The sequence below is a fragment of the Letharia columbiana genome (genome assembly GCF_014066305.1).
Source record: "Letharia columbiana isolate WasteWater2 chromosome Unknown Sc0000036_s0, whole genome shotgun sequence".
In the NCBI taxonomy this organism is placed as follows: domain Eukaryota; kingdom Fungi; phylum Ascomycota; class Lecanoromycetes; order Lecanorales; family Parmeliaceae; genus Letharia; species Letharia columbiana.
This window is the reverse complement of record NW_023501080.1, coordinates 211,989-235,732: the sequence shown is the minus strand read 5'-3', so window position 1 is coordinate 235,732 and position 23,744 is coordinate 211,989. Positions and strand designations below refer to the sequence as shown.

At 51.3% G+C, this 23,744-nt stretch overlaps 8 protein-coding genes across 8 annotated transcripts; 4 read left to right on the top strand and 4 right to left on the bottom strand.

The window, feature by feature from the left end:
• Positions 1-140: 140 nt before the first annotated feature.
• On the top strand, positions 141-1,780 carry HO173_009011 (uncharacterized protein; the record flags this gene model as incomplete). Its single annotated transcript, XM_037310907.1, has 3 exons — positions 141-528; positions 587-1,298; positions 1,366-1,780. The coding sequence occupies 3 exons, from the start codon at positions 141-143 to the stop codon at positions 1,778-1,780; spliced, it is 1,515 nt and encodes a 504-aa protein (XP_037162223.1).
• Positions 1,781-2,408: 628 nt separating this feature from the next.
• Positions 2,409-3,630, top strand: HO173_009010 (uncharacterized protein; the record flags this gene model as incomplete). The annotated part of the gene is made up of 4 exons (XM_037310906.1): positions 2,409-2,478; positions 2,531-2,660; positions 2,718-2,863; positions 2,924-3,630. The coding sequence occupies 4 exons, from the start codon at positions 2,409-2,411 to the stop codon at positions 3,628-3,630; spliced, it is 1,053 nt and encodes a 350-aa protein (XP_037162222.1).
• Positions 3,631-3,941: 311 nt separating this feature from the next.
• On the bottom strand, positions 3,942-6,804 carry HO173_009009 (uncharacterized protein; the record flags this gene model as incomplete). The annotated part of the gene is made up of 5 exons (XM_037310905.1): positions 3,942-4,032; positions 4,095-4,264; positions 4,323-6,565; positions 6,616-6,737; positions 6,800-6,804. 5 exons carry the CDS (start codon positions 6,802-6,804, stop codon positions 3,942-3,944), a joined length of 2,631 nt encoding a protein of 876 aa, XP_037162221.1.
• A 247-nt stretch (positions 6,805-7,051) lies between these two features.
• HO173_009008 (uncharacterized protein) lies at positions 7,052-8,842 on the top strand (the record flags this gene model as incomplete). Its single annotated transcript, XM_037310904.1, has 4 exons — positions 7,052-7,935; positions 7,987-8,480; positions 8,573-8,776; positions 8,835-8,842. 4 exons carry the CDS (start codon positions 7,052-7,054, stop codon positions 8,840-8,842), a joined length of 1,590 nt encoding a protein of 529 aa, XP_037162220.1.
• An 820-nt stretch (positions 8,843-9,662) lies between these two features.
• Positions 9,663-11,981, top strand: HO173_009007 (uncharacterized protein; the record flags this gene model as incomplete). Its single annotated transcript, XM_037310903.1, has 7 exons — positions 9,663-9,960; positions 10,012-10,189; positions 10,237-10,372; positions 10,522-10,715; positions 10,865-10,911; positions 10,972-11,200; positions 11,252-11,981. 7 exons carry the CDS (start codon positions 9,663-9,665, stop codon positions 11,979-11,981), a joined length of 1,812 nt encoding a protein of 603 aa, XP_037162219.1.
• A 2,964-nt stretch (positions 11,982-14,945) lies between these two features.
• HO173_009006 (uncharacterized protein) lies at positions 14,946-16,381 on the bottom strand (the record flags this gene model as incomplete). Its single annotated transcript, XM_037310902.1, has 3 exons — positions 14,946-15,469; positions 15,587-16,138; positions 16,291-16,381. The coding sequence occupies 3 exons, from the start codon at positions 16,379-16,381 to the stop codon at positions 14,946-14,948; spliced, it is 1,167 nt and encodes a 388-aa protein (XP_037162218.1).
• An 889-nt stretch (positions 16,382-17,270) lies between these two features.
• On the bottom strand, positions 17,271-18,815 carry HO173_009005 (uncharacterized protein; the record flags this gene model as incomplete). Its single annotated transcript, XM_037310901.1, has 3 exons — positions 17,271-17,315; positions 17,370-17,767; positions 17,819-18,815. The coding sequence occupies 3 exons, from the start codon at positions 18,813-18,815 to the stop codon at positions 17,271-17,273; spliced, it is 1,440 nt and encodes a 479-aa protein (XP_037162217.1).
• Positions 18,816-22,161: 3,346 nt separating this feature from the next.
• HO173_009004 (uncharacterized protein) lies at positions 22,162-23,235 on the bottom strand (the record flags this gene model as incomplete). Its single annotated transcript, XM_037310900.1, has 4 exons — positions 22,162-22,439; positions 22,510-22,898; positions 22,956-23,136; positions 23,205-23,235. 4 exons carry the CDS (start codon positions 23,233-23,235, stop codon positions 22,162-22,164), a joined length of 879 nt encoding a protein of 292 aa, XP_037162216.1.
• Positions 23,236-23,744: the final 509 nt, after the last annotated feature.

Genomic DNA, 23,744 nt, shown 5'->3' with positions numbered 1-23,744 from the left:
TAGCGCCTTAGAGAAGGGCCGACCTGACTCAATGCGTGCAGCAAACCGACGGGAAACGGAGTCAGTGACAAACGTCAGCGCACCACTCTCCGTCGCGTAAGACCGTAAGACCCTTTAAGTAGGTCTCGAACCCAAATTGAATGGATACCGGGCCTGGCACTCGGCAGTATTCTGGGCGACATTCCAACAGCCCCGCTGTCGACTCTACTGCAAACCGGCAAGCCTCTAGCAAAAAGAGACGGACATCAACCTCGGGGCGAGGTGTCGCCAACCTCACCCCCGAGCAATTGAATAAGAAGCGGGCAAATGATAGAGAGGCCCAAAGGGCTATACGCGAGAGAACGAAGGGTCAGATTGAGAGCTTGGAGAGGAAAATCCAAGAGTTGACCTCACAGCAACCATATCGGGAGCTTCAACATGCTATACGGCAGAAGGAGCGGGTCGAAGCGGAGAATGAAAAGATCAAGACGACATTGAACTCTGTTCTCGGCATCATACAGTCGATAGTCGGTGGAAATGGGATCGTTGGTAGAGGCTCCCATACAGGACGTCCGAGAAGGCTGCAGCTGACGGGTCATCCACCCAGCATCTTTTCCAACTCCAAGCCATGAGCCGGGCGGCCTTACACCTACTCCGACATCTGACATCAATGCTGGGCACCCAATCAGCCCACATACTTCCGTTTACAATAACGCCCCTAGTGGTGCATCGACTTCTTCTACATATACCGATTCTCCCCGTCTGGCTCAGACGCATACACCCCCTTTTTTCCCCCAGGCCACCTACACTTCACAGCTAAATCCGTTCGCACCAGTCAATGTACTTGAACGGCGTCAGCCTAGTCTCTCCCATGGATTGCAGTCTGGCTCCCCAGATGAGAAACTCGACGTTGGATCTGTGCTACAAAGTATGCAGGAAAACCGCGATAGGAGACAGCAATACGAAAGTGACGGGACACCGTCGCTGTCACCATCCTCGGCCCTTCCTATGAACCCTCTGAGTCCGAATCATAATGCTCGTGATAGCTATGGGAACCAGATGTTTGCATGCTCAGTGCCTGTCCGAAATATACGTACCTGCCCTTTGGATGGCCTGTTATTAGACTTTCTCGGTGAACGACGACAAAGAGCCATCGAAGGTATGCCGATTAGAGAGCTCGTAGGACCAGCATATCCGAGCGTGGTCTCCCTACTCAAGCCTCAACGCAGCTTGACCTCGCACCCATTGTCGAAAATGTTCACAGACATGCTGAGCACCTTCCCTGATTTATCCACCCTTCCGGAGCAGGTCGCAGTACTGTAAGCTTGTACCAGCTCCCAGAATGTCTGGAGACTGCTTTGAAGACGAGTGCACTGATTCTTGCAGGTATATAATGTTCCTCATCATGCGATGGCAAATCTCCCCCACGCCAGAGAATTACGATCGACTGCCCGAATGGGTCACCCCCCGGCCTTCTCAACTTTTCAGTGTGCACCCTACTTGGGTAGACTATCTGCCTTGGCCCCGCATGCGAGATAAATTGGTGCAGATGTATCCAAGCATTCACTTCGACGACTTCTTCATTCCATATACGACAACCTTGTCGCTGAACTGGACTTACGAGGCACCTGATACTCTGCTTTCTAAGGAAGGAACGGAAGAGCTTTTCATCAATCCGGTGTTTGAAAGGCATATACGAGATCTGAAGAACTGGACTTTGGGACCGGCCTTTGCTAAGGCTCATCCTAGCTTGGCCGAGACCTGTATGATTAAGCCGGATAGTAGAAGGAGGAATTCGTGAGCGAGCGTCTCCGGTGGTCCTTGTGCTTCCTTGCTGGGTGGATGTTTCTAAGCGTCAGCATTCGAAAAGGTACCTTTCTTCCCAAGGCCTTCATAGTACATACATATATGTCCATCTATCCGTGTACAGAGTACAAAGAATAAACATGTGCATCTTTTCATGTACACCTTTGATCCGACTAATTGGAGCTGAGGGTTTCTGATGCCAAGCGAGCCAAATAGGTTCCTTCGGTGCCCCGTATGTCAAGGAACATTTTTCCCCCAAAGCGATACTTCTTTCTTGTTCGTTCAACATCTCCAAGTGCACCATGCAATGCTTACACTGCAGTAGGAGTTCCACGCCCTGCATGGCAAAGCCATTTTCCTATCTGTCATCTTTTGAAAATGGTTGGATCGACTGCACACCACCAACAGGAAGGAGCGGGGTCGAACAGCAGCCTCGGTGTCTCATTTGCCGACTTCAATCCCCAGGCCGATTATCGAGCATGAAGTGACAAATGCCCATGGTTTTGTTCACATGTACAACTCTTGTTTTGAGGATAGAGCACGCGTAGATCGTTCTTCGTCTCTTTATATGACTTGAACATTGCTCTTCTACTTCTACACAATTTTTTTGTATCTGACGCATCATGGCCGTCATAAAACCCGAACTCTCTCTGCTCGAAAAAGCAACGTTGATCCTCAGCATTCTTCGCGTTCGTTCGTCATCTCATACATCCTCAGTTGTGGCAGGGGTACTAATCAAGTTCAGTGGGCGTTGGCCTGATTACCCTCTTCACGGCTCTGTTCAGGGGAAGATCTGGATCCGCGAAGTACGGCAGTCATGTCAAGCTTACTCTGCTGAGGACTTGGTTGAACACCGCGACGGTTCGGCATCAACAGTGAGACCTCCCCCATATCGCTCCAAGGAGGACAGTTGACTGGTAACAATGGCAAAGGTATTTACTCCCGGACCTCGATGTAGCTTATCCAGCGTTCGCCAAAGAGCGCGGCTTCCCCCCTAAGGATGTCACGCTTCCGGACGGCACCAAAGCGTACTGGTTGGGTAGTCCTTCCGCAGAGAAGGTGATACTCTGGTTCCATGGTACGATCTCCCCCCTTCCCCATCTTCCAAGCCCCCTGCTAACACACCCTCTCTCTTCAGGCGGCGGCTTCAATCTCCCCGCCGAACCCGGCCACCTCACCTTCGTCAACTCCCTCACCTCCCCCTCCGTCTCCGCCCTCATACTCTCCTACACCCTCGCTCCACACGCCATCTACCCACGCCAACTCCAACAGGCCGTGGAGCTCCTCCGCCACGTCATCACCTCCCTCCATCACCAACCCGAAAGCATCATCATCGGCGGCGACTCCGCCGGCGGCAACATAGCCGTGGGCATACTATCCCACCTCCTGCACCCGCATCCTGAAATTGAGCCGTTGAGATTCGAAGACGGGGCAAAGCTGCGCGCAGCCATCCTGCTCGCGCCCTGGGCGAGTTTCCGCCACGATTGGCCGAGCAGCAAAAACAACACGAGCAAAGACCTCGTGACAGACAAGGTAGGCGATAAATGGAGCATGGCGTTCCTGGGCGGGCAGAAGAGGGAGGGATATAACGAGCCATTGGCTGCGGAGGAGGGGTGGTGGCTAGGGTTGGAGGGAGTGGTGAAGGAGTGTCTCGTTTTGGGGGGTGCGGATGAGCTTTTAGCGGACTCGATTCGGGAGTTGGGGAGACGGTTCGCGGCCGTCCATGAGGGGGTGACGGTGGTGATTGCGGAGGGGGAGTGGCATGATAAGCCCGTGACGTCGAGCCTCGGGATGGGAGGGGAGCAGGATGCGGCCATCAGGAGCTTTGTTAAATCACGGACTTGAAGGGGGCCCGATGTCGATGTGTATATTATATATGTGGGTGTTCGCTTGATACATACACGGCTACTGGATGGGGCGCTGATTTTTACGGAAATAGTTAGACAAATGACATTGGAACGCGTTGTCAACGCATGTTTGCATTATCATACAGTTCTAAACATGGAAGCACCGCGAACGCCAGACACATTGACTCTATTGTAAGGCGGTATCATACCCCTTTCCATTCATGCTATATGACCCAACCATAGCCTCGGGTGGAGAAAAGACATGGCCTAGCGAAAGATGGAAGTCTACTGCTCATACGCATGGAAAGACTAAGCCATCACAGCCGTGGCCGGAGCACCAGTCCTAACACCGTTCCTCCCATGCTGACTCCTCTGCGAGCCTGGCTTCGCAAGCGTGTACCTTACCGAGTCGTTAGCAACCTTTCCTTCTCTCGATAGTCACATGTGGAAAGGAGGACATACTTAGCAAACGCCCTCGCCAACGCCTTCTTGCAGCTGACCTTCTGCCCGCCGACAAACGAATCCACCGTCACTGCGATGGCGCGGTCGACATCTTGCGAAGTGCAGTACTCAGACAGACGCATCTTGCAGAAAGCTTCGCTGATACGCATGATGGCTTCCAGATGGCGGACCTAAGGTCACATTCTTTCAGCACTCATGATTCCAGGGAAGAGGGCAGAGCGCACTCACAGTAATGGGATAAGCTCCCGTCGCCAGACTCTCCCTCCTCATATCTGCAAACAGCCTCGCCACCTTATCCTGATCAATCTGATAAAGCTTCGGTCTGCACTTCTCCCTCGCGTACAGAATATACTTCCTTAGCAATTGCTGCGGTATCTCTCCTTCCTGCTTCGGCTCCCCGCCATTGATTCGTTGGTCACGCATCTCGGTGTCGTGTTCAGACTCCATGGCGTTCTGATTCGCGTCAATGGAGTTGGCGGAAGGGTGGGCGCGGCCATGAGAGTTCACGACGAAGGAGGCTAGGCGCTCGTCTTCGGCTGGATCGACGGTGTCGCGGACCACGACAAGGATGTCGAAACGAGAGAGAATGGGCTCGGTAAGTTCGACGTTTTGGGCGAAGGGAATGGTGCTGTTGTATCTGCCGCCGATAGGATTGGCTGCGGCAACAATGGCACAGCGTGCTTGTAAAGTGGTTACGATACCAGCTTTAGAGATGGAAATGGTTTGTTGTTCCATGGCTTCGTGGATGGAAGTGCGGTCTTGATCGTTCATTTTGTCGAATTCGTCGATCAAACAGGTACCGCGATCTGCGAGCACGAGGGCACCGCCTTCTAGGGTCCACTCCTGTGTCAACGGATCTCGACGTACGCTGGCTGTGAGACCGACAGCGCTAGCACCTTGACCTGTAGCAAAGACGGCTCGGTGAGCGGTCTTTTCGATGTATTTCAGTACTTGCGATTTGGCTGTTCCCGGGTCACCGAGGAGAAGGATGTTGATGTCACCGCGGATCTTGTGCTTGCCCTGGGCTTCCTTGCTGACGCCCCCGAAGAGGGAGAGAGCGACGGCTGTTTTGATGTCTGTGTGGCCGTAAATGCTAGGGGCGATAGAAGCGATAATCTTGTCTACGATTTGGGGATCTCGAGACAAGGTGCGGATCTCACGTTCGTCTTCTTCGTTAAGGCGGAAACCAGCGAGCTGATCGTGGGACTGCACGACGTGATTTGCCTCTAGGATGGTGGCGAAGACGGGGAAGCCGTTGCGGTTATTGAGTTGAGCATCGTAATTGTTGCGGTAAATGCCTGTCACTTCGATTTCCTCTCCTGGCTTTGCTGAGTCAATCAAGTCCCAGAGGAGGATTACCTCTCGGTGTCGAGGGAGACGACCGGCTGGCACGGTACCGGGCGACTCTTGGAGTGTGAGCTTTTGGTAATTGCGGTAAATGGTCTTTTCAGAGTTCAGGGTGAATGGGCCCCGGGATTGGCAGTTCTGACAGTAGGAGATTCGGACTTCGACATTCGACTCTTGTTGGAAAGGACCCAATGTGACACCGCATTTCGTGCAGTCGAATCGTACGTACTTCAATTGTGGGAAAACACCTGTTCGTCGAGTGACAACTCCAGTAACTCGCACTAGGCAATTCAAATGCGTTTGACGAAGCTGACGAAGAGTGTAGTGAACTGGGAGGTCTGATATGCGGACATGAATTTCGGAATGGATGCGCTCGTAGTCCGGATAATGCAGCAGAGTCACGTCCATAGCGACCTGATCGAATATCTTGAGAACCTCAGCCGGAGCATTGGCGAGGAAATAGGCTAAGATGGCCTTTGATGCGGAAAGATGGTCATATGAGACTTCCAGAGACTCTGCGTTGACTTCTCCCAATGTCCGCACTCGAGTCCCGTAGACTGAGGTGCCATTGTCATCAGTATACTCAGTGAGAAAGGATTTGAACTCTCTGAAGATTGATCGATATACTGCCGGCAGAGCAACCCAATCAGTCAAGCTTGAGGCCTTGACGTCTTGCAAAGTCTCCAAGGAAAGCTCTTCATCCATGATATCCTCTCCCATCTCTTCGTCTTCTTGCTCTTCATCATAGTGATGTCTTCTTCGCCTGGGCTGCCTTGTGAGATCCACCTCTCCATCTTCATCCTCGTCCTGCAAGAACGCAGCCGGCATACGGCGTCGACGTGCCAATTCTCTATCCCGCTTATTCAAGCGAGCTTCAAGCTGTCTTCGGGTGGTCACATCAAGATCTTCGTAATCGCCTTCATCATCAATGTCTGCCCCGGCATATGCATCATTCTCGCGAGCTTTGTAGTCTCGCTCAAAGTTGTCCGCGAATAGATCAATTCCGTCCTCGTCTTCTGCCATCTCGTCTGCGTCGTCAATGTCGCCAATGAGATCACGGTCCGGATCTAACCCTTCGTCCTCTTCGTCGTCAAGAGGCATCATTGGTGGCGAAGATGGAGGCGCTGTAGCTTGTCAGTGACCAAGCCTTATGAGACGGTAGCCTTTCACCCACGACTTGAGGGCGGAGCCGCAGACGAAGATGGAATGTCATCATCGGGCTCTCTCGATCGCTTGCGCCCATTGCGAGCGGCAGCACCCCTATTCGCGGCAGACATATTGGGTCGGAGTGGTGAGCTGAAGGATGTCAGTTCTTGTCTGAAGGCGCAGAGTAAGGCGCTTGGGATTTGGCACAGTACCTCATTTGGAACAAATATCTTGAGATCTATTGTTTGCTGAAGAAGTGAGGGATGAGAGGTAAAGGGACAATGTCTTGTACTCTGAACAGTGAAAGAGGAAGAAAGTTGGCAAATCGAGGGGTGTAGGGTTCGAGTCGCGTCGCGCGACTTTAACGCGAGTCCGGAACTTGTTGGTCACCGTACTAGATTGATTCTTGGCGCCTCTCTATTTCATCTACTCACTACCTTACATAAACATCGTTCAGCTGAAGTATGGAAGACTCACAGGACATCGGTCTGCCGTTGAATGGCCTTCCGGATGAAGCGCGCAAAGATAGCGTCTCTGAGGCCTCACAACATTCCCAAACGGCCTCCGATTTCATTGACAGCCAGCTTCAACTCGAAGCCGACGCGCGCGAAGCCTTGCCATACAAATTTGAGCACTGCACGCAGCCTTTAGGTCCTCTCCGCCAGAATTTGTTCTCCTGCTTGACTTGCAATCCAAGCCCTGCCTCGCCTTCCGATCCTTTCACTCCAGCAGCGGTCTGCTATTCCTGCTCTATCGCATGTCACGGCGAGCATACATTGGTCGAGCTCTTCAATCGGCGCAACTTCACCTGCGACTGTGGCACTACGAGACTACCATCAACCTCACCTTGCACGCTTCGCATAGATCCGACGACAGGGATGAAAGGCCCAATCCATTCGCAGACCCCGGCTGAAGGAAATACCTACAATCAAAACTCACAGAATCGGTTCTGCGGATGTGGGGAATTTTACAATGCGGAAGAAGAAAAGGGGACTATGTACCAGTGTCTGGGTCTTACGAGCGAAAAGGACCGTGGTTGTGGAGAAGATTGGTGGCATCCAGAATGTGTGGTGGGCCTTGGGAGAAATTGGACCAAAGCTCAGGCACAGATCAAGCAAGAAAGGAATGCAGTCATTAATGGCGCCGATGATGCAGATGCAGACCACCCACTACCGCCAGGATTCCCTGATGAAAATAGCTTCGATACCTTCATTTGTCACAAATGCGTGGATGTCAATCCTTGGATTAAGCAGTATGCAGGAACCGCTGGTTTCTTACCTCCGGTCTATCTATCAGAAAGTGACGGCACCGCAAAGAGATCCCGCGAGCAAGATGAAGAAGCCCAAAGGTAAGGTCTCTTAAGAATGCTTGTCTATCTGAGTATTCTGACACTCCGTAGACGCCTTGCTGAATACAGCGCCGCCCAAGCTGAGGTTACTGAGGAGCTGAGAGAAGCGAAGCCGACAAGCAACGGGACCAATGGGAACGACATGCTCGAAGACGACGCGCCAAAGCAAGAGGCATTCCTTCAACCTGTTGCGAGTAGTGATGCCAACAGCAAGAAGCGCAAAGCCGACGATGCCACGCTTGACTCATCCGAGTCTTCCGACTCGAAGAAGAACAAAACCATTTCAAGATACCATGATTATCTTCCGGAGCTTCCCACAGGGTCTTTCTCGATGTTTTTGAAAGAGGACTTCCGAGAACGTTTCTGTCGGTGTCCAAGCTGCTATCCTAAGCTCAGCAAGTACCCCCAACTGCTTGAAGAAGAAGAATCTTACGAGCCTCCAATATCTGAAAGCGGAGAAGAAGGTGGGCAGAGTGTGGGCACCGCAAGTCTACTTGATAGGGGCGAGGCGGCCCTGAGCAATGTGGATCGGGTCAGAGCCATTGGTATGTGCTCTTCTCCCATGACGCGCGAATGGTGTCATTTTGAATGAAATCACATGAACCCCAGGCTAATGTAGTTGCGTTCCGTCTGACAGAGGGTGTCATGGTCTATAACCACCTTAAGGACAAGGTCAAGAGCTTTTTACAACCCTTCGCCGAAAGCGGACAAGCTGTGGGCGCAGAAGACATCAAAGCATATTTCGAAAAGTTGAGAGGTGATGAGCAGGGAATCCAAGCCGCAGCGGTGTCTAGAGGCAATGGTGGCGGAGACAGAGGAGACAACAGAAGAGAGCAGAGTGGTAAGCGAATTGTACCCACAATAATTGTGGAAGCTTCTGCTGATCATCGTACATCTAGGCTATTAGATCTGGACTGGATGACTACATGTAGGCAGATATCAGACCATGTCCGCCTTGGGTATGGGACATGATCACTCCGTCATCGGGGTTCATTTGTGTGGGCAGCAAGTCGACGGATAGGAGATGCAGCAGCTTTCTCGCATACGTTTCTAGCCTGATCCCTATCCCACGTGTACCCTCCATGTCAGAGATGGTACTGCATGATTGTTGGCTTGTCAGTCTTTGTACCCACTCACGCCAATCTTAGGATCTAGACTTCCGTAGTCTGTTCTTCTTCTTCGGGTGTATTCCCCTGAACCTTACCCGTAGCCGTAGCCGTAGCCGTAGGTCTGGGGGAAGAGAGTGTACGTAAAACTACTTCAGTAGCCTTGGTAGAGGAGTTTGACATTCAGACTGCAATTAATAATGCGCTTTGGGTTTGGACCAGAGCGCGTGTTGAAACAGACAGTATACGCCGTCTGCGCCAATCGACCAACAAGTCAAGATGCCGCATCGTTTACAAAAGGAAAACGGCGTCAGAAAAATTACAATCATTGTTTACGACTTTGCGTTTCTTCCCTTCGTTTATGTTCGGTGCCTAGGAAGTACTCCGGAGAAATTGCGACGCTTTGCGGAGAGCAGCTCCCTCAATCTGACGTTGCGATTGGCTGAAGCTCCACCCCCCAGATTCCAACCGAGTCCACTCCGCCCATTAGACTGTCATCCATATCCAGGTTTGTACCTTGCACCACCACCTGACATCGTCCTATATCAATCAATCAATCAATCTCATTGTCTGAAACACGTGCCCTGATGATGTTACTTAACAAGGAAGGTGGTCTGCACGATGACCAATATGGGCTACAGTTACAAAAAGCTGCAAGGTCCCGACGATGTTCAGCTACAAGACCTACCTCTGACAGAGACTGCCAAAGAAGAGCTTCCTTTACCCCAAAACTTCTTCCATCGGCACCCAAAGACGACTTCTTGGGCGATCAAGATGTTAATTGCTTTCCTTGTGCTGCTGTCGGCGCTCAGCTTGACGCGCGCAGCTGTCCTTGAGAAGAAGCAAGCTGCCTCGACGGCTAGCTCTAGCACTACTAGGGTGCCTCAAGTCTTTCAAACTACTCCCGAACTGTTCGCCGGTATGTTGACATCTCACAAATTCAATTGCTCATCAATTGACTGGTCAAAAGGTCCAACTGCGACAGGGCGTGCGCCCTTCCTGGCCCAGAGCAACCCCGCTCCCTTCGGAGTAGCCTCGTTCGTTGCTAACCACCCTCTTGAGACCGCGATACCTATCGTTGGCAACACTCAGAATGCGAGTATCTTCCAGCAAATGGGGAACGTGAGCCCATACTTCCCAAACCCCAGGTTCGTTGCGAGCAATTCTTATGGCAGAAGCCCGCTAAACGCAGCAGTGGGTTTGGTGTCAACGAAATACCTCTTCCTGCTGGAGCCAATATCACCCAACTCCACATGCTGCACCGCCATGGGAGTCGCTATCCGACATCAAATAGTGGCGTTCAGAAATTCGGGGCAACACTGACAGCTTTGGTACGTACTTCCGGCTATCAGTTCTTCCTATTCTGTACCAGTGCATAAGTCGCAAGACATCTAACAATGAGACTGGCCACCCTTTATCCTTTTCTCGCTACTCAGACTCTCGCATTTAAGAAGTAATGCTGACTCCAAAATCTCCGTAGGCCGCGAACAAAACTGCAAACTTCACTGGACAACTTGCTTTCCTGAATTCTTTCAGTTACGGCCTTGGAGTTGAGATCTTGGTCCCCATTGGACAACAAGAACTCTTCGACTCCGGTGTGCTCCACTACTATGATTACGGGCATCTATACAATACTTCCACCAAAATCATCGCTCGGACCACCACGCAAGACCGGTATGTACATTTTCGGAGCAAATGCTTCGTATCTGGATCACTCTACGAGTCGCGAGACATGTTCCCGGAGCAAAACGCTCTCAATACCTCTTCGGGCTATTTCGTTACTCGGTTGTTACCTTGATGAAGCAATGCTGACTCTTTGAAAGTATAGTGAAGAGTGCGGAGTATTTTATGGCAGGCTTCTTCGGTCTCAGTAAGTTTTTCTTAAGCGGTAGGAGTGTCGAATTTAGTCGGCCAATGCTGACTCCCACAGGTTGGACGAACAACGCCACATTAGAGGTTATCATTGAAGGAAATTTCATCAATCCTGACAATGTCACCCTTGCGGGATATGATAATTGTAACAATAGCAACACTGCTGTGAATGAAGGAGGGGACAATGCCACCGCCATTTGGACAGCAAGTTATCTCAAGAATGCCACAGCACGTCTCAACGCTCTTTCTGGCAAATTTTTCAATTGGACCACTGCCGATGCCTACGAGTGAGTCGCGGGGACCGCTTTCCGATGGCTGCATACTGACTTTGAACACAGTGCACAAACGCTCTGCCCGTACGAGACTGTAGCTTTTGGCTACTCTTCGTTTTGCGATTTGTTCACCTACCAGGAATGGCTCGACTTTGAATACTCCATTGATCTATCCTTTGCCGGAGGCGACTATTTCCAATCACCAACCGGTCGCGCAGTTGGCATAGGATATGTCGAAGAGTTCCTGGCTAGAGTGAACAACCACACGTTGAATACAGCCACAGCTCAAGCCAACATCACTCTCGACAACAACACTGCCACATTCCCGCTAAACCAGACCCTTTACTTCGACTTTTCGCATGACACCAACCTCGCAGCTGTGCTGACCGCTTTCGGCTTCACCCAATTCGCACAATTCTTGCCGACCACCGGACCGCCAGCAAATCAGCAGCTCATCGTATCCCATCTTCAACCTTTTGGAGCACGCATCGACATAGAGATAATCAAGGCCCCACAACCCGTCGCCGCCAATCGTACCACGGCAGCGAATGCCTATACATCAGGACCACCTACCAACTATGTACATTTCCTGGTGAACCAGAGGACGCTCCCTCTCGGGCCAAGCTTCCCTTCGTGCGGTAACAGGACGGATGGGTGGTGTGAGCTGTCAACCTTTTTGAACATCCAGGCCGGATCTCTGGCGGCCGCGCAGTACAATTATGCTTGCAACGGGAATTATCCTGCAGTGCCATATGGCTCGCTCACAAACGGGGTGCCCCAGGCTACTGCCACCTAAATCTGTCGTTGCTAGTACGGTAGAAAGTGACTGATAAGTACAAAAAGATATACACGCATACCGTCTATATAGCATCAATGCAATAATTATTATAGCCCTCAATTCTTCGCTTTTGATGGGTATGTCTATCTTTTCAGTTCCAGCGTGGCACTGGCGATCTCCTTCCTTCTGACAATGTGCATGATTCATGAGAAAGCTTTCGGCTCTTTCGGCAACCTCTACATGCTTTTTCGGACCTGATTTGGACCGAACATGTATGTTTTCTCCAATACTACATTCCATCGGAACGGGGCCCTAATCAGTAATCAGGCTCGGAAGACTACTTTCAAACATCAAAACTCGGAGGAGACTACTACGCAAGGAAGTAATATCTTAATATGTGTAAAAGATTGAGAAAGAAAAGAGATGGAGGGCTCAATCAGCGTGGTGGGAAGTTCTGGGAACGACCCTCGGGGTCATTTGCGATACCTTGACTCGACAAGAAGGTGGTGAAGACAGAGCTGGGCTTCTGACTAAAGCTAAGTAGAATCGTTCTCTTCATATCCTATAGCGTGCTCTATTTTTTTTCGATCTCTTCACCGAGCACTACTTACCAAGGACCGGTATGTATTTCCGTGCCGGTGCCATTGGTCTGATACTCCCATGCGTGATGTATCGTCTCAGCCGGGTTAAATTCTTTCCAGCTATTGAGACTCCGTTCGTGGCGGCTGCGCAAAGTTTCGGTATCCCAAAAGACGCTTGGTATTTCGATTAGCTCCATTGTCTCTCCGGCATCCCAAATATCGATGATGGGTATCATCATGAATTTTTTCCACGCCGAATGCATATGCTTCAGCGTGTCTCATTGTCCATCATGTGACTAGTAATCGGACAACCTTTGCTTACCTCGTCCAGAAAGTGACTTGTCTGGGAAAACGGTTGGGAACCTTCGTTTCCTTTGATGGTGCATCGCAATGTCGACTTTTTGGATGCTTGTAAGAGCGTTCATAGATGAAGCCAATAATGTCATTCTTTCCTGTTTTCGTACGGGGGGCCCACTGAACCCACTTGGGGATGTGAGAAAGATGAATCGTGAAATGTCATGTAATCGAGTGTATGTGAGTGCCCTCCGTCTTCTGCGATCCCTGACCATACTGGAAACTAAAGACGCAGAATCAGACCACGTGTACGTCCATAATATGGCGTAGCATCAAGCATATTACCCTAGTCCAGGAAAAATGTCTCGTCGATCAACATCGCTCCGCTTCCTTCAAAATCTTCCCTAGGATACAATGTGGAACACTTCTGTCTCCTCGCCCCTCTCATATCTTCAGCAGCGACGAATTGTACGTCTCTTTTAAATGCTTGTCTAAGTTTGTCATCGTGCGGTGACTCGTTGATCATCTTCATCTCTACTATACACACCTCTATTTCTCTTCCAGCGTTCCTCTCAGCCGGGCCGAGTATTCGGCACTCAACCGCCTCAACTGCTAACCTCCCTTCATCTGGTCACGCGCTCGTCAACGGTGGAGCCCCAACAATCACGTACCGACTCCTCGGTGGACCCCTACTCCTCCGACCACGGGACGGGCATGCAACCCTGTAGACACAGACTCTGACAGTGGTAGTACGTGCTTGCGGACCAACAGACTGTACCCGTACCAAATACACAACGACTTCTGCACTTGTCAATCAAAGTGCCCCAGGCTGTCAATACAACCATCTCTCCTGTGCCGGTGCCTCGGTGCATGATATCCCCACCTCATCAATCGGAGACGCCAGCTTTATTCAAAGCGCGGATCTCTATACCCTTACCGTCGTTTGGCTGAACAATCACCATCTTGGGTCGACTCGTTCCATTCTCCTGCCACAATCGTGCTGTATTGTGACACCACGTTTCGGAAGTCGCATCCGAGCCCTTGCCCTTTGGCGTCATACTTCTTTCCCATCGCGACCGGCATCCCGTTCGTCCGGGAAAAAATCCGTCACTGCGGAGCAAGGAACGCGGCTCCACACGCTGGAAATGCAAACCCCGATATCAACATCCCTGCTCACACCCGGAGATTTCCTCGATCACTCCTTACCCTCCTACCAGACCACCCACCCACCATTCGACCCGTCTCTAGACGATAAACAGACATCGACGCAATCACCGACCGACATCTTCTCCAGACGGGCCCGAGCAAAAGCGCGATTGTGCCGCAACGTCGGTGCGCGGGTACTCACTCTGCTCGGGAGATTCGAGCGTACCCTTCCCGCGCGCGTACGGACGGCAGATCACCGTCACCGTCGGCGAAGGAGCCGCAAGGTGGGTAGGGAGGGAGGGAGGGAGGGAGGGTCTCCTGCTCGAAGCCGTTGAGGGATCGAATTGAATCTTTTCCACGATCTGCAGGATGGATACAGAGAGAGAGAGAGAGAGAGCGAGCCTTCGCCGCACGTCGAAGATTCAGATCAGCCTTGCCTCCGCGTGACCGCACTAAAAAAAAACCTAAAGACAGCGGTCTCACCGCCGGCCAAACCGGGCACTTCCACGACTCGAAGCTTTCCGCCTCGGTGAGCGACTCCGGGCATGGAAGAATGCAAAAGCCCCACGGACCGTCTTCGATAGGATACGGCAGCGTGGTCTGAACAGACGTCTTGTGCTGACTCAATGCATGCCATGCATGTAGTTGTCTCGGCCATTGACTCATGGGTGGCGTAGACTGAGCATGAAGGCGATGGTTTCAAGGGCTCCGGATATGTGTGAAGGAAGTCAAGATGAGATGAGATGAGATGAGATGAGATGAGATGAGATGAGATGAGATGAGACGAGATGAGATGAGATGAGATAAGATGAGATGAGGTGGAAGTGAAGGTGGGTGTTGAAGGAAACGAGCCTGCCTACAGATGGTCCTGTTGGCGCGCTGAACAAAGTCGACGTTGCATTGGACCTGGGGGATGAACTTTTGATACATGGTTCGATATGATTAGCACATGCACACACTCTCACTCTTCCTCCTCCTCAATCGCACCGTTCCCTCCATGCAACATGCCCATACCACCCTTCTCCCCCTTCTTCCGTCCCCCCAGCACGTCCCTCCCCCACCCAGCCAATTGATAGCACCACCCTCCACCCACCAGGATCCCACTCACCACATTGACAACCCTTACACACAACGCCAACAGCCCTCCCCTCTCCTCTCTGATCGTCAGCAGGATCGGCTCGATGTCAAACTTGAAGAATATACCCGGCACGGAGCGTTCGTTGACATCGTGGGATTGGGAGGTTACGGCGTATTGGTTTGTGATTATGGTGTCGGAGGATGTGGAGAGCATGTTCGAGGGGGAGATGGCGGAGGGGGTTTTGGGAGAGGGAGTCCGCGTGTAGATTGTGGGGACGACGGAGAGGTAGTATTGGTATTTGTAGAAGTTGGCGCCGGTTGTGGCGTAAGTTTTGTCCAGAGGGTTGAGGAGGGAGGGGTAGAGGGGACCGAAGGATAGTTCGTTGATTATGTGGGAGAAGTTGAATGCTACATCGCTCGTCAGCACTGTCGCCAAATGCAGGGCCGCTCAGACAAGGGCGATCGGGAAGGATGCTTGGAAAAAGAACAGGATCGAGATTGAGAATGTCATGGGAGAAGACGTACCAGAATGATCCAAATGCTGCCCGAATTCCATATAGCCATGCCCCCTCGCCGTAATATGAAAGTCCCCCTGCACCTTATTGCCCTCCAAACTGCCATAAACCCTACAGCTCGTCCCCGGCATGCCCCTCCCCAACCTCGGCGTCTTCTTGAACCGTCGCTTTTCCCTCCCATGCCCCAGCACGTGCCCCACATGCGTATCCTCCTCCTGCTCCTTGGCCAAATCCTTCCCCTGTCTCTCCAGCGTGTTCGCCCGCTCCACCCACAGTCGCCAGTTCGTAGCGTCCTTGGTCAGCAAGTCGCCGGCGAGTATGCGATCGCCCGAGGCGTCTTGCACGTTGATGTTCAGGTCGGAACAGAGCATTGGGATTACGACGTCGAGGTTGATTTGCAGTTCGTGGGAGACGCCTTTCTCGACGCTGAAGAGATGCGTTTCGCGGCCGGAGTACCAGCGGCGGAGCTCGGTGAAGGAGAGGATGGTGCTGATCAGGATCAGGAGGAGGGTGGTGTAGCCGCCGGTGGAGGAGCGCCGGGTGTAGGTGGGTTTCGTTTTGGCTAAGAGAAAGGGTCGTTAGCTGGGCGCACTGAGGGAGGACTGGGCTGGTAGGATGGGGCTTGGGCGTCAAGATCATTGAGCAGGTGTATCTGGTACGGAGTGACACGACTGTGTACGCATCGGAAGCGCAATCGGCTGGGAAAAGACATACGGAAGGCATCGAAGGTCCTCAGGCCTTCAGAGAAGCCCTTCTTCTCCCCGAAAGCGCCCTCATCCAAGGTGCGGTCTGCGAACCCGTTCATATGGAGCTATCTTATTCATCGGTGCATCAATCTAAGAGGTATGTATCCGTTTGCGACTCGTCCTTCGATCAATTGCAAGAGAGTGTTGAGTTGGTGAAGATGACAGCTATTCCTCAGCCAAAGACGCGCAAAAAGTCAGCCCTATGAGCCTCGGTCTTGAGCCCACCCCTGGATCTCATCTTGAAGAGTTGCGAGCTCCGTGCCTGGAACGGGTACGATATCACTATTGTTTACGGCCTGGATCGGAGCATGGTTCATGGTACATGGTATATCTGTAATTGTATTTGGAAGCCTAGGGTTGTGTTCTCGAAAAGATGAAGTATGTACAACAGGAGCAGAGGCGCCGGCTGATCTTGACAAGCCAACGTACCCCATCGTCGAAGATCGCACACGACAAAGTCCTTACCACCCACCAAAGAAGAGAAGAAGCACGAAAGCCTGAGCAGCGACCATAATAGTTGGCTAGATACATAGGCCATGCTAGCCGCCCAGCACCACCTGCAAAGTCGAGATCACTTGGTCATCGGGACAACCATCAGTGCAATCAATACCCATCTGGAAGCCACCTACCCATATGTGAGAGCTTGCATCGTGTTAACACATCCATCCGCGGCTGCGCTAAGTAACCAAGGCGAGAGTCCGGATAAAGAAGAAGCTGGAGCGAATCGTGCCGTATTCACAGGGGTAGAAATAAATTCGAGCGAGTGACTGAGGCCGTATAGAACTCGAGGAGCGTACGTCGCATCTGACCGGCCAGATATTTGCAAGAGAAGATAAGATTGCGCCATCAAGATGGTGTCTGGGGTATCGAATTTTGTACATCATGGGGTCGTCGTACGTAGCAATCATGACACTCGTGTCTTATCCAGTGCACTCAGACCTTTATCGTTTAATCCGACAAGACGTAGGTCCCCTGACCGCTCATAAGCTCGACCTAAGTTGAAGTAAGTATGTGGTATGATCGCCAATCAGAAAGGATTGTACTGACAGTGCAGCCCTGATCATTGCAATCGTGGTAACTGTCCCCAGAGCAATACTTGCCACTGGATACTCTGCAGTTGCCGCTGGTATCGCCCTGAATGGTGACGGTATAGTTTAGGGGTGAGTACGAACTTGGATTGTTCTGCGCAGTTGACGAGATTGAAAGCCAGGTTTTGCCATAAACGTCCTGACCGACACCGAGGTAAGAAGGGGCCCAATTGCCCATATCAGAACCGTCAGTGGCCCAGATGCAGGCATCCTCAACAGCGATACCTTGGTTGTTTATATAGTATTGTGCGCTCGTCGGTAGACCGTCCCACTGAAAGTAGTTATTGGCATCCGGGCAAGTCAGAGGACTAGTGCTCTCAGGCTGAGTATTCAATGGGACAATCTCGTTTTCAGTACCTAGAGCAATCAGTCAGTAGTTGCTACAAAGGAGCTATGCGATTGACAAACCGGGGTAGTCGGTGCGGCATATGGCGGCGTTGCTGGCGAGCTTGTTCTGGACAGTTGTAGCTCCGGTTCCTTTCATACAAAGAGTCTTTGATAGGCTGGGATTGGTCAAAGAGAGTTTGCCAGCCGAATTACATTGGATACCTCCGACAGACTGGCCAGTGGATCCTTGTGCCGAAGGCCACTGCGACTTTTGGTAACCAGGGGGGCACGCGTACGAACACATGGCGCCTGGAATACATCCCTTGCCTCCGGGAACAGCAGTGACAATGTTGGTTACCGAGCCGCCCTGGATTGTGACATACTGGATGCCAGCCCAGCCACCAAGATTAGCCCATTCGACTTCGATCGGTCCATACTCGGAGGGAAAGGTGGAGCAGTCAATGGTACCGTCTGGGAATTCCAGCTCAAGACCTTGACCTTCAGGAACGCTGCCAGACTGGGAGGAAGAGGTCTCTATCGAAGACGGTGTGGCAGTCGTAGAAGTGACGATTGGCGCAGAGTCGGATGAGGCGGTTGAAGTCGGGGGTACAGGGTTGGTTGTCGACAAGTGCGCAGGCATACTCGAGGCTGGCTCGGTCGAAGGTTCCGGCGCTTGCGAGGACTGGACTGGGCTTGCCTTGACATCGTTCTTCTCTTGGACGGCTACTGACGGTAGAGACGAGGCAACCCCAGTGGCCGCAGTAGTTGCTGTTGGCTTCGCGATGGCTCCATGGCTGAATGATAAGCACTCTGAAGGGACGTTGGTTGGATCTTCCCATTCCAAAGTACCAGCATCGATACCTTGGCAGACTTCGTCCTGGCCCACAATCTTGCCTTTGAAGACAAAGGCAACAACAGTGGGTCCTGGAACGTCCACAGTCTTGAAAACTTCAGCGGCAGATCGCCTCACGGCGTGAAGATGCTGGTGGTTGTGGATTTGAGTTGGCGAAGCTCTAGCAATGGCTGGAGCCGTTACTAGCGTCAAAATGACGACGTCAATAAGAAGGCGGAAATACATCTTTCGCTTAGTCTAGACGCGATCGTGGCTAATGAAACCAGGCTAGAGTGCGGCGTAGGGTCGTTCAAAGACCCTAATTGGCTGCAGTACCGACTGTGGGATAAGGTATGGATGTTGGATAGGTACTATTGGTGGGCATATGTCAGTCTCGCGTTAAGACATTGCGACGCTGCAAGGGCATTGACGGCGTGTAGACGACCGGCAACGAACGACCATTGTTAAATTCTCTAGCAAGCAAATATGACTTTCGAAACAATAATGTGCATGCATAAACAACGTACAATGAGTGTGGTGATGTGCTGGCCTTGTCAATGCTGTTGGCCGAGCTAAGTGAGATTGTGATCTGACTGAATGGAAGAGCTGCCGGCTTGCGGTTTGCTTTCAACGAGTGTGATATGAAGTGTAGGTGTTTATTGGAAGAGGGTTGGAAGAGGAGAATAAATCAAGACAGCAGGAAATTGTACTGAGTAAGAAATTGGAAAGAGTTGTAACTGAAGAGAATGTAGTTGTCGTGGTTGTGCAGGGCGGACTAAGTAAACGCAATGGTGCTGTGGGTAACTGCAGGCTAGCGCGACTCATGTCCCGACCAATCAGCGTTTGGCAGGTGTTGCTGGCGGGACTCAGATGACTTTGGCTTCACAGTTTGGGACTTCTGCTCTCTACATTCCCTGGTTTGACGAACAGATCGCATACAATGCGCGACACGGTCGGAAGTCATACTATGTTGCTTACCAGAATTGCTGCTTGACAAGTGGTCGTCTTCTTTAGGTGTATGGGCCGGCGCCGAAAATGTGTTGCTGATGGAGGTGAATTTGATGCTGGATTCTAGGGACAAGAGTATGTATTTTTGAAGGAGAGAGTGGGAGATGCTGGGTTATAAGTAAGAATCCGTTTGGAGAGAGGGCATTTGAGAGCTTTTGATGGAAGGGCAGAGCGGTGAGATCGAGAGAGGAAGGAGCCGCCATTGTGAACACGGCGCACTTGTTCAATTATTCATTCTGTCCTTGGAACAATTTCCAGATCACTTCACATAACAATTTTTATACTGCTGGTAAGCTAATTCATTCTCTCCTCTTTCTCTCAGGACTTCAAGACGTTTCAACGAATTATGAATGCTGCGACTGGGTTTTTTCTTTCCAATGGTGGGAAGAGAATTCATTATGAAGCAATGTAGTGAAGCAATGTAGTGGAGTCTCGAATTGTGGTCAAGGCTTTTCAAAGTACGGTGCTACCCCACACTTTGCGCTGGTGGGCTGAAACAAAAGACGGTCTCCCCCTGGTTCTGGCCAACAGAGGTATGAATACGCGGCGGTACCTGCAGAAGTTGGAGCGGTGAGAACTTTCGCCGAGGCAGAATGTGGGGGCAGTTGTAGGCTCAGCAGGTACTCGAAGCCTCCAATGTCTCTGGATATGATTGACCGAAGTTCGATTCCTCTGCTCTACTGGAGGTCCAAGTCATGCGTGCCGTGCATATCGCTCAATGAAAGCTACAAATTATTCCGATTGTGCAGAAATCAAGTGGCATGCTCCAGCTTCTACCAGGTGGGTCTACTGTTCAATAGACTCAACATTGCGTGCTTTTCCCCTAGTGCCGGTACTTGAAGCAGCCAATCACCACATGAGCATGAGCGGTACCTGAAGGCTTTCAATATGACCGAACGTCTCCAGTAGTACGTGGCAAGACCCGAAATACTTGTATACCGCAGTCTCCAGGGCGAAGCCAATTGTAACGAATACCGAAATGGCCGAAAGGGTCACTCGCTGTATCACTTCTTTCTCTTCCAGGCGCTTTGGTAGCGCTACAGTCTATGCCTTTCATTACGGTAGGAGAAAAGCTCATGGAATTTCCAGTCTTATCCATGTATGCCCTGCATAAGCCCTAATCGCTCAGAATTTCTCGAGCACTGCGCTTTCAACGAATGCACTGCAACCACATCGGAGTCAGCCTGTACCAATCCTTTGCTCAGCGACATTGTATCCTCCTTTGTCGGCACTGGCGCCACCACCCCACCTTTCGTGCTCTCGCAGCGAAGAAGTGGGTCGCGACGTCCGTGGAGGAGCTCTTCGCTGTTGACGTAGAAAGAGAGGTCTCCAGGGACAACGGATCAAAAGGAGCTCTTGGCGCTTACTGGTCTCTTGACAAATAGAGAGCAAGGCAGGTTTTCAGTCTCAAAGGACTAGGCGACGAAAGCCAAGTCTTCCAGATTTACGACTATGGTGAGACCGTGAGTTCTATCAGGCAACAAGCGGTGAAAAGCAGTAACGCTGCGTAAATGTCGTGGACAGCGACCAGCTAACGTCAGATCCATCCGAGGAACAGGGAAAGCTTGCGCATCTCCCGACCCGTATCCGCTTTCCTCCTTGAGAAGTTCTAGAACGAGAATATGCAGCCCTGTTCTTTTTTCGCTCAATATTTCTGATGGTGGGGTGAGAAACCAGCGCATTTCTTCGCAGGGCGGAAATATTGGGCTGCAGGATTCAAGGGATGCAGTATACTGCTACTTGGCATTAGTAAGTCCCCTACGTGGAAGGATGCAGACTTGACACTGGTATGCTCCTAAGATCACGTTTACGTGCTCGTCAAGCACATGAACAAAATAAGATATGTTGGACCGCAGCAATGGGAGGACTTTCCGAGCAAAACGAACGGGCGGCTTCAATCGCAGAAGAAGAGCTAGCGAAGGCTGTTAGGAAAAGGAGATTTAGTGAAAGGACGAGTGCTTCAGCACCTTGAGGACGGGGTCCTGCAACATGGACTAATGCACATGCTCTACCGCTCTGCTTCTATCATGTTTGGTCCCAAGCGATGACAAATGCAGTTCTCATGGTGAGACAACTGTTTGCAGGGGGTTTTTCACCACATCCTGCTTCCCTACATGCTAAAACTTGTCAGGGCACAACGAGACACTACTAGTGGGAGGAAAGAGAAACGTGTTGATGTTCTCCGACGATGTGGGCGACTATCGTGCTCTCGCGACAGAAGATTAGAGATTTGTTTGGGCCGCTCCTGGAGGGGTGTTTGCGGTGACATATAGGTGTTAGTTGACCTTTGGGTGTCACCGCATTTAGATCTCTGGTCTTTTCTATGGCGGTCTTTCCAACCTTGCGCGATGACTCGAAAAACTAAGCGGTAGAGATAGCGTTGTGGTAGATGTGATCTCGTTGATTGGGTATCTAGCTCGCTCAACTGCTGGCTTTCTTGGTCATGAAGATTTAGTCATCAAGCCAATTACACATTAGCCTCATTTTTTGCGTAGCATTCGGTCACAATCGTCCAAATCCTTCGTTGCGATGAAATTTACAGGGCAATGCTCTCGTCTTCTTGTGCAACACGTTCGTCCTCTCCTCACCGCAACGCCTTCCTTGCAAATGTCGGCAACACAAAGCTCGCCTTGTGAATCTCCTTGTTGTAGTATCGACATAGCTTGTCCTCCTCTTGAGTATCCCAGCTCCGCACCGGCGTTGTGACGTCTCTATCTTTGTCTTTGCTGCACACCATGAAGCCGATCTGGCCCGAAGGATAGGTGGGGATGGTGGTGTAGGCGTACTCGACTGTAGGGAAGACTTCCTTGCAGGATTTTTTGAGGTCGGTAATGAGGGAGAGGTGGAGCCACTGGTTTTCCGCTGCAGCAACTGTCAGCTAGGTCGAGGGAGAGAGAGTATGTCTGAGCATCGCAGAATGACGAGGACGGACAACCTTGGGTCGTGATAACCCCGCCTTCCTTCAGTGCCCCGTACAATAGCTCAAAGTATGGCTTTTGGAACAAACTCTCTGCTGGACCCTCTGGATCACTGCTGTCTGTGATGATGACGTCGAACTCGTTCTTCTTATCCGCCAGAAATTTGAACCCGTCACCGATGTGCGTAGAGACGTTTGGATGTTGGAAGCCTATGCTCATGCCTGGTAGGTATTTCTTAGAGAGACGGATTACGGACTCGTCGATGTCGCAGAGGATTGCAGTCTCAACTGTCGAGTGTTTGACGACTTCACGGAGGACACCGCCATCACCACCGCCGATGACGAGGACGGATTTAGGATCGGGGTGGGAGTTCATGGCGAGGTGGGTTATCATTTCTTGGTAGCTGTTCTCCCGTCAGTAAGGCTGAGGTAGAGAAACAGAAAATTGGTTGGAGACGTACGCAAATTCATCCCTCTCTGTACATTGTATGACATTGTCAAGGACCAGTACTGTGCCATGATCGCTGGATTCAAAGATGAGGACGTCTTGGTATTTGGATTTCTCGTGGTGGAGGACCTGGTTGACTTTGAGAGTCATGGCCTGGCCAGGCCACATGTTAGAGATCTCGCGGAACCAGCCATCTATGAGGTCTTGATCAGCTTAGGCTCGTAGTGGATCAGCAGGAATCAATACAGAGCTGCCTGAGTACCTTTGATGGTTGGATGTGTGATTTCAGACATTGTTCGAGCAGCAGCGTTCTTGATGTGCCTTTAGAAACTACAACTGCTGACTTGGGTTGACAAAATGTGGAGCCGAGCAGTTGAAGAAATCCAAGTGGGTGAAGACAGTGTGGAAGTCCAGAAGGAAAAGGTGATTTGGAAAGGGTTGCACCAGAAGATTGAAAGTTATTTGGCGCGGCACGTCACGGCAAGTTTCACGTCATTGCATGGACTTGCCTCATGCAGGCTGTGGCAGATGAAACGCATCAGATTTTCTCTTCTATGGGATGGTCCTAAGGATTAGAGATTTGGAGCCTGTGACGAGGAGGCCTTGCCAGTGACAAGACTCAGCTGAGACCTGACATATCTGGTGAGGCTTTTGAAATGAGCAGCGTAATGTAGAAGAATCCCGCATTACTCACCCGAGGCATGAACACTTCGTCATAGAGCATCAATCGGTTTTACGAATGGCAGATGGGTGAGCGCCTTGGTGGTAACCTATCCTCCATTGCTCAATACATTCTTCTCCA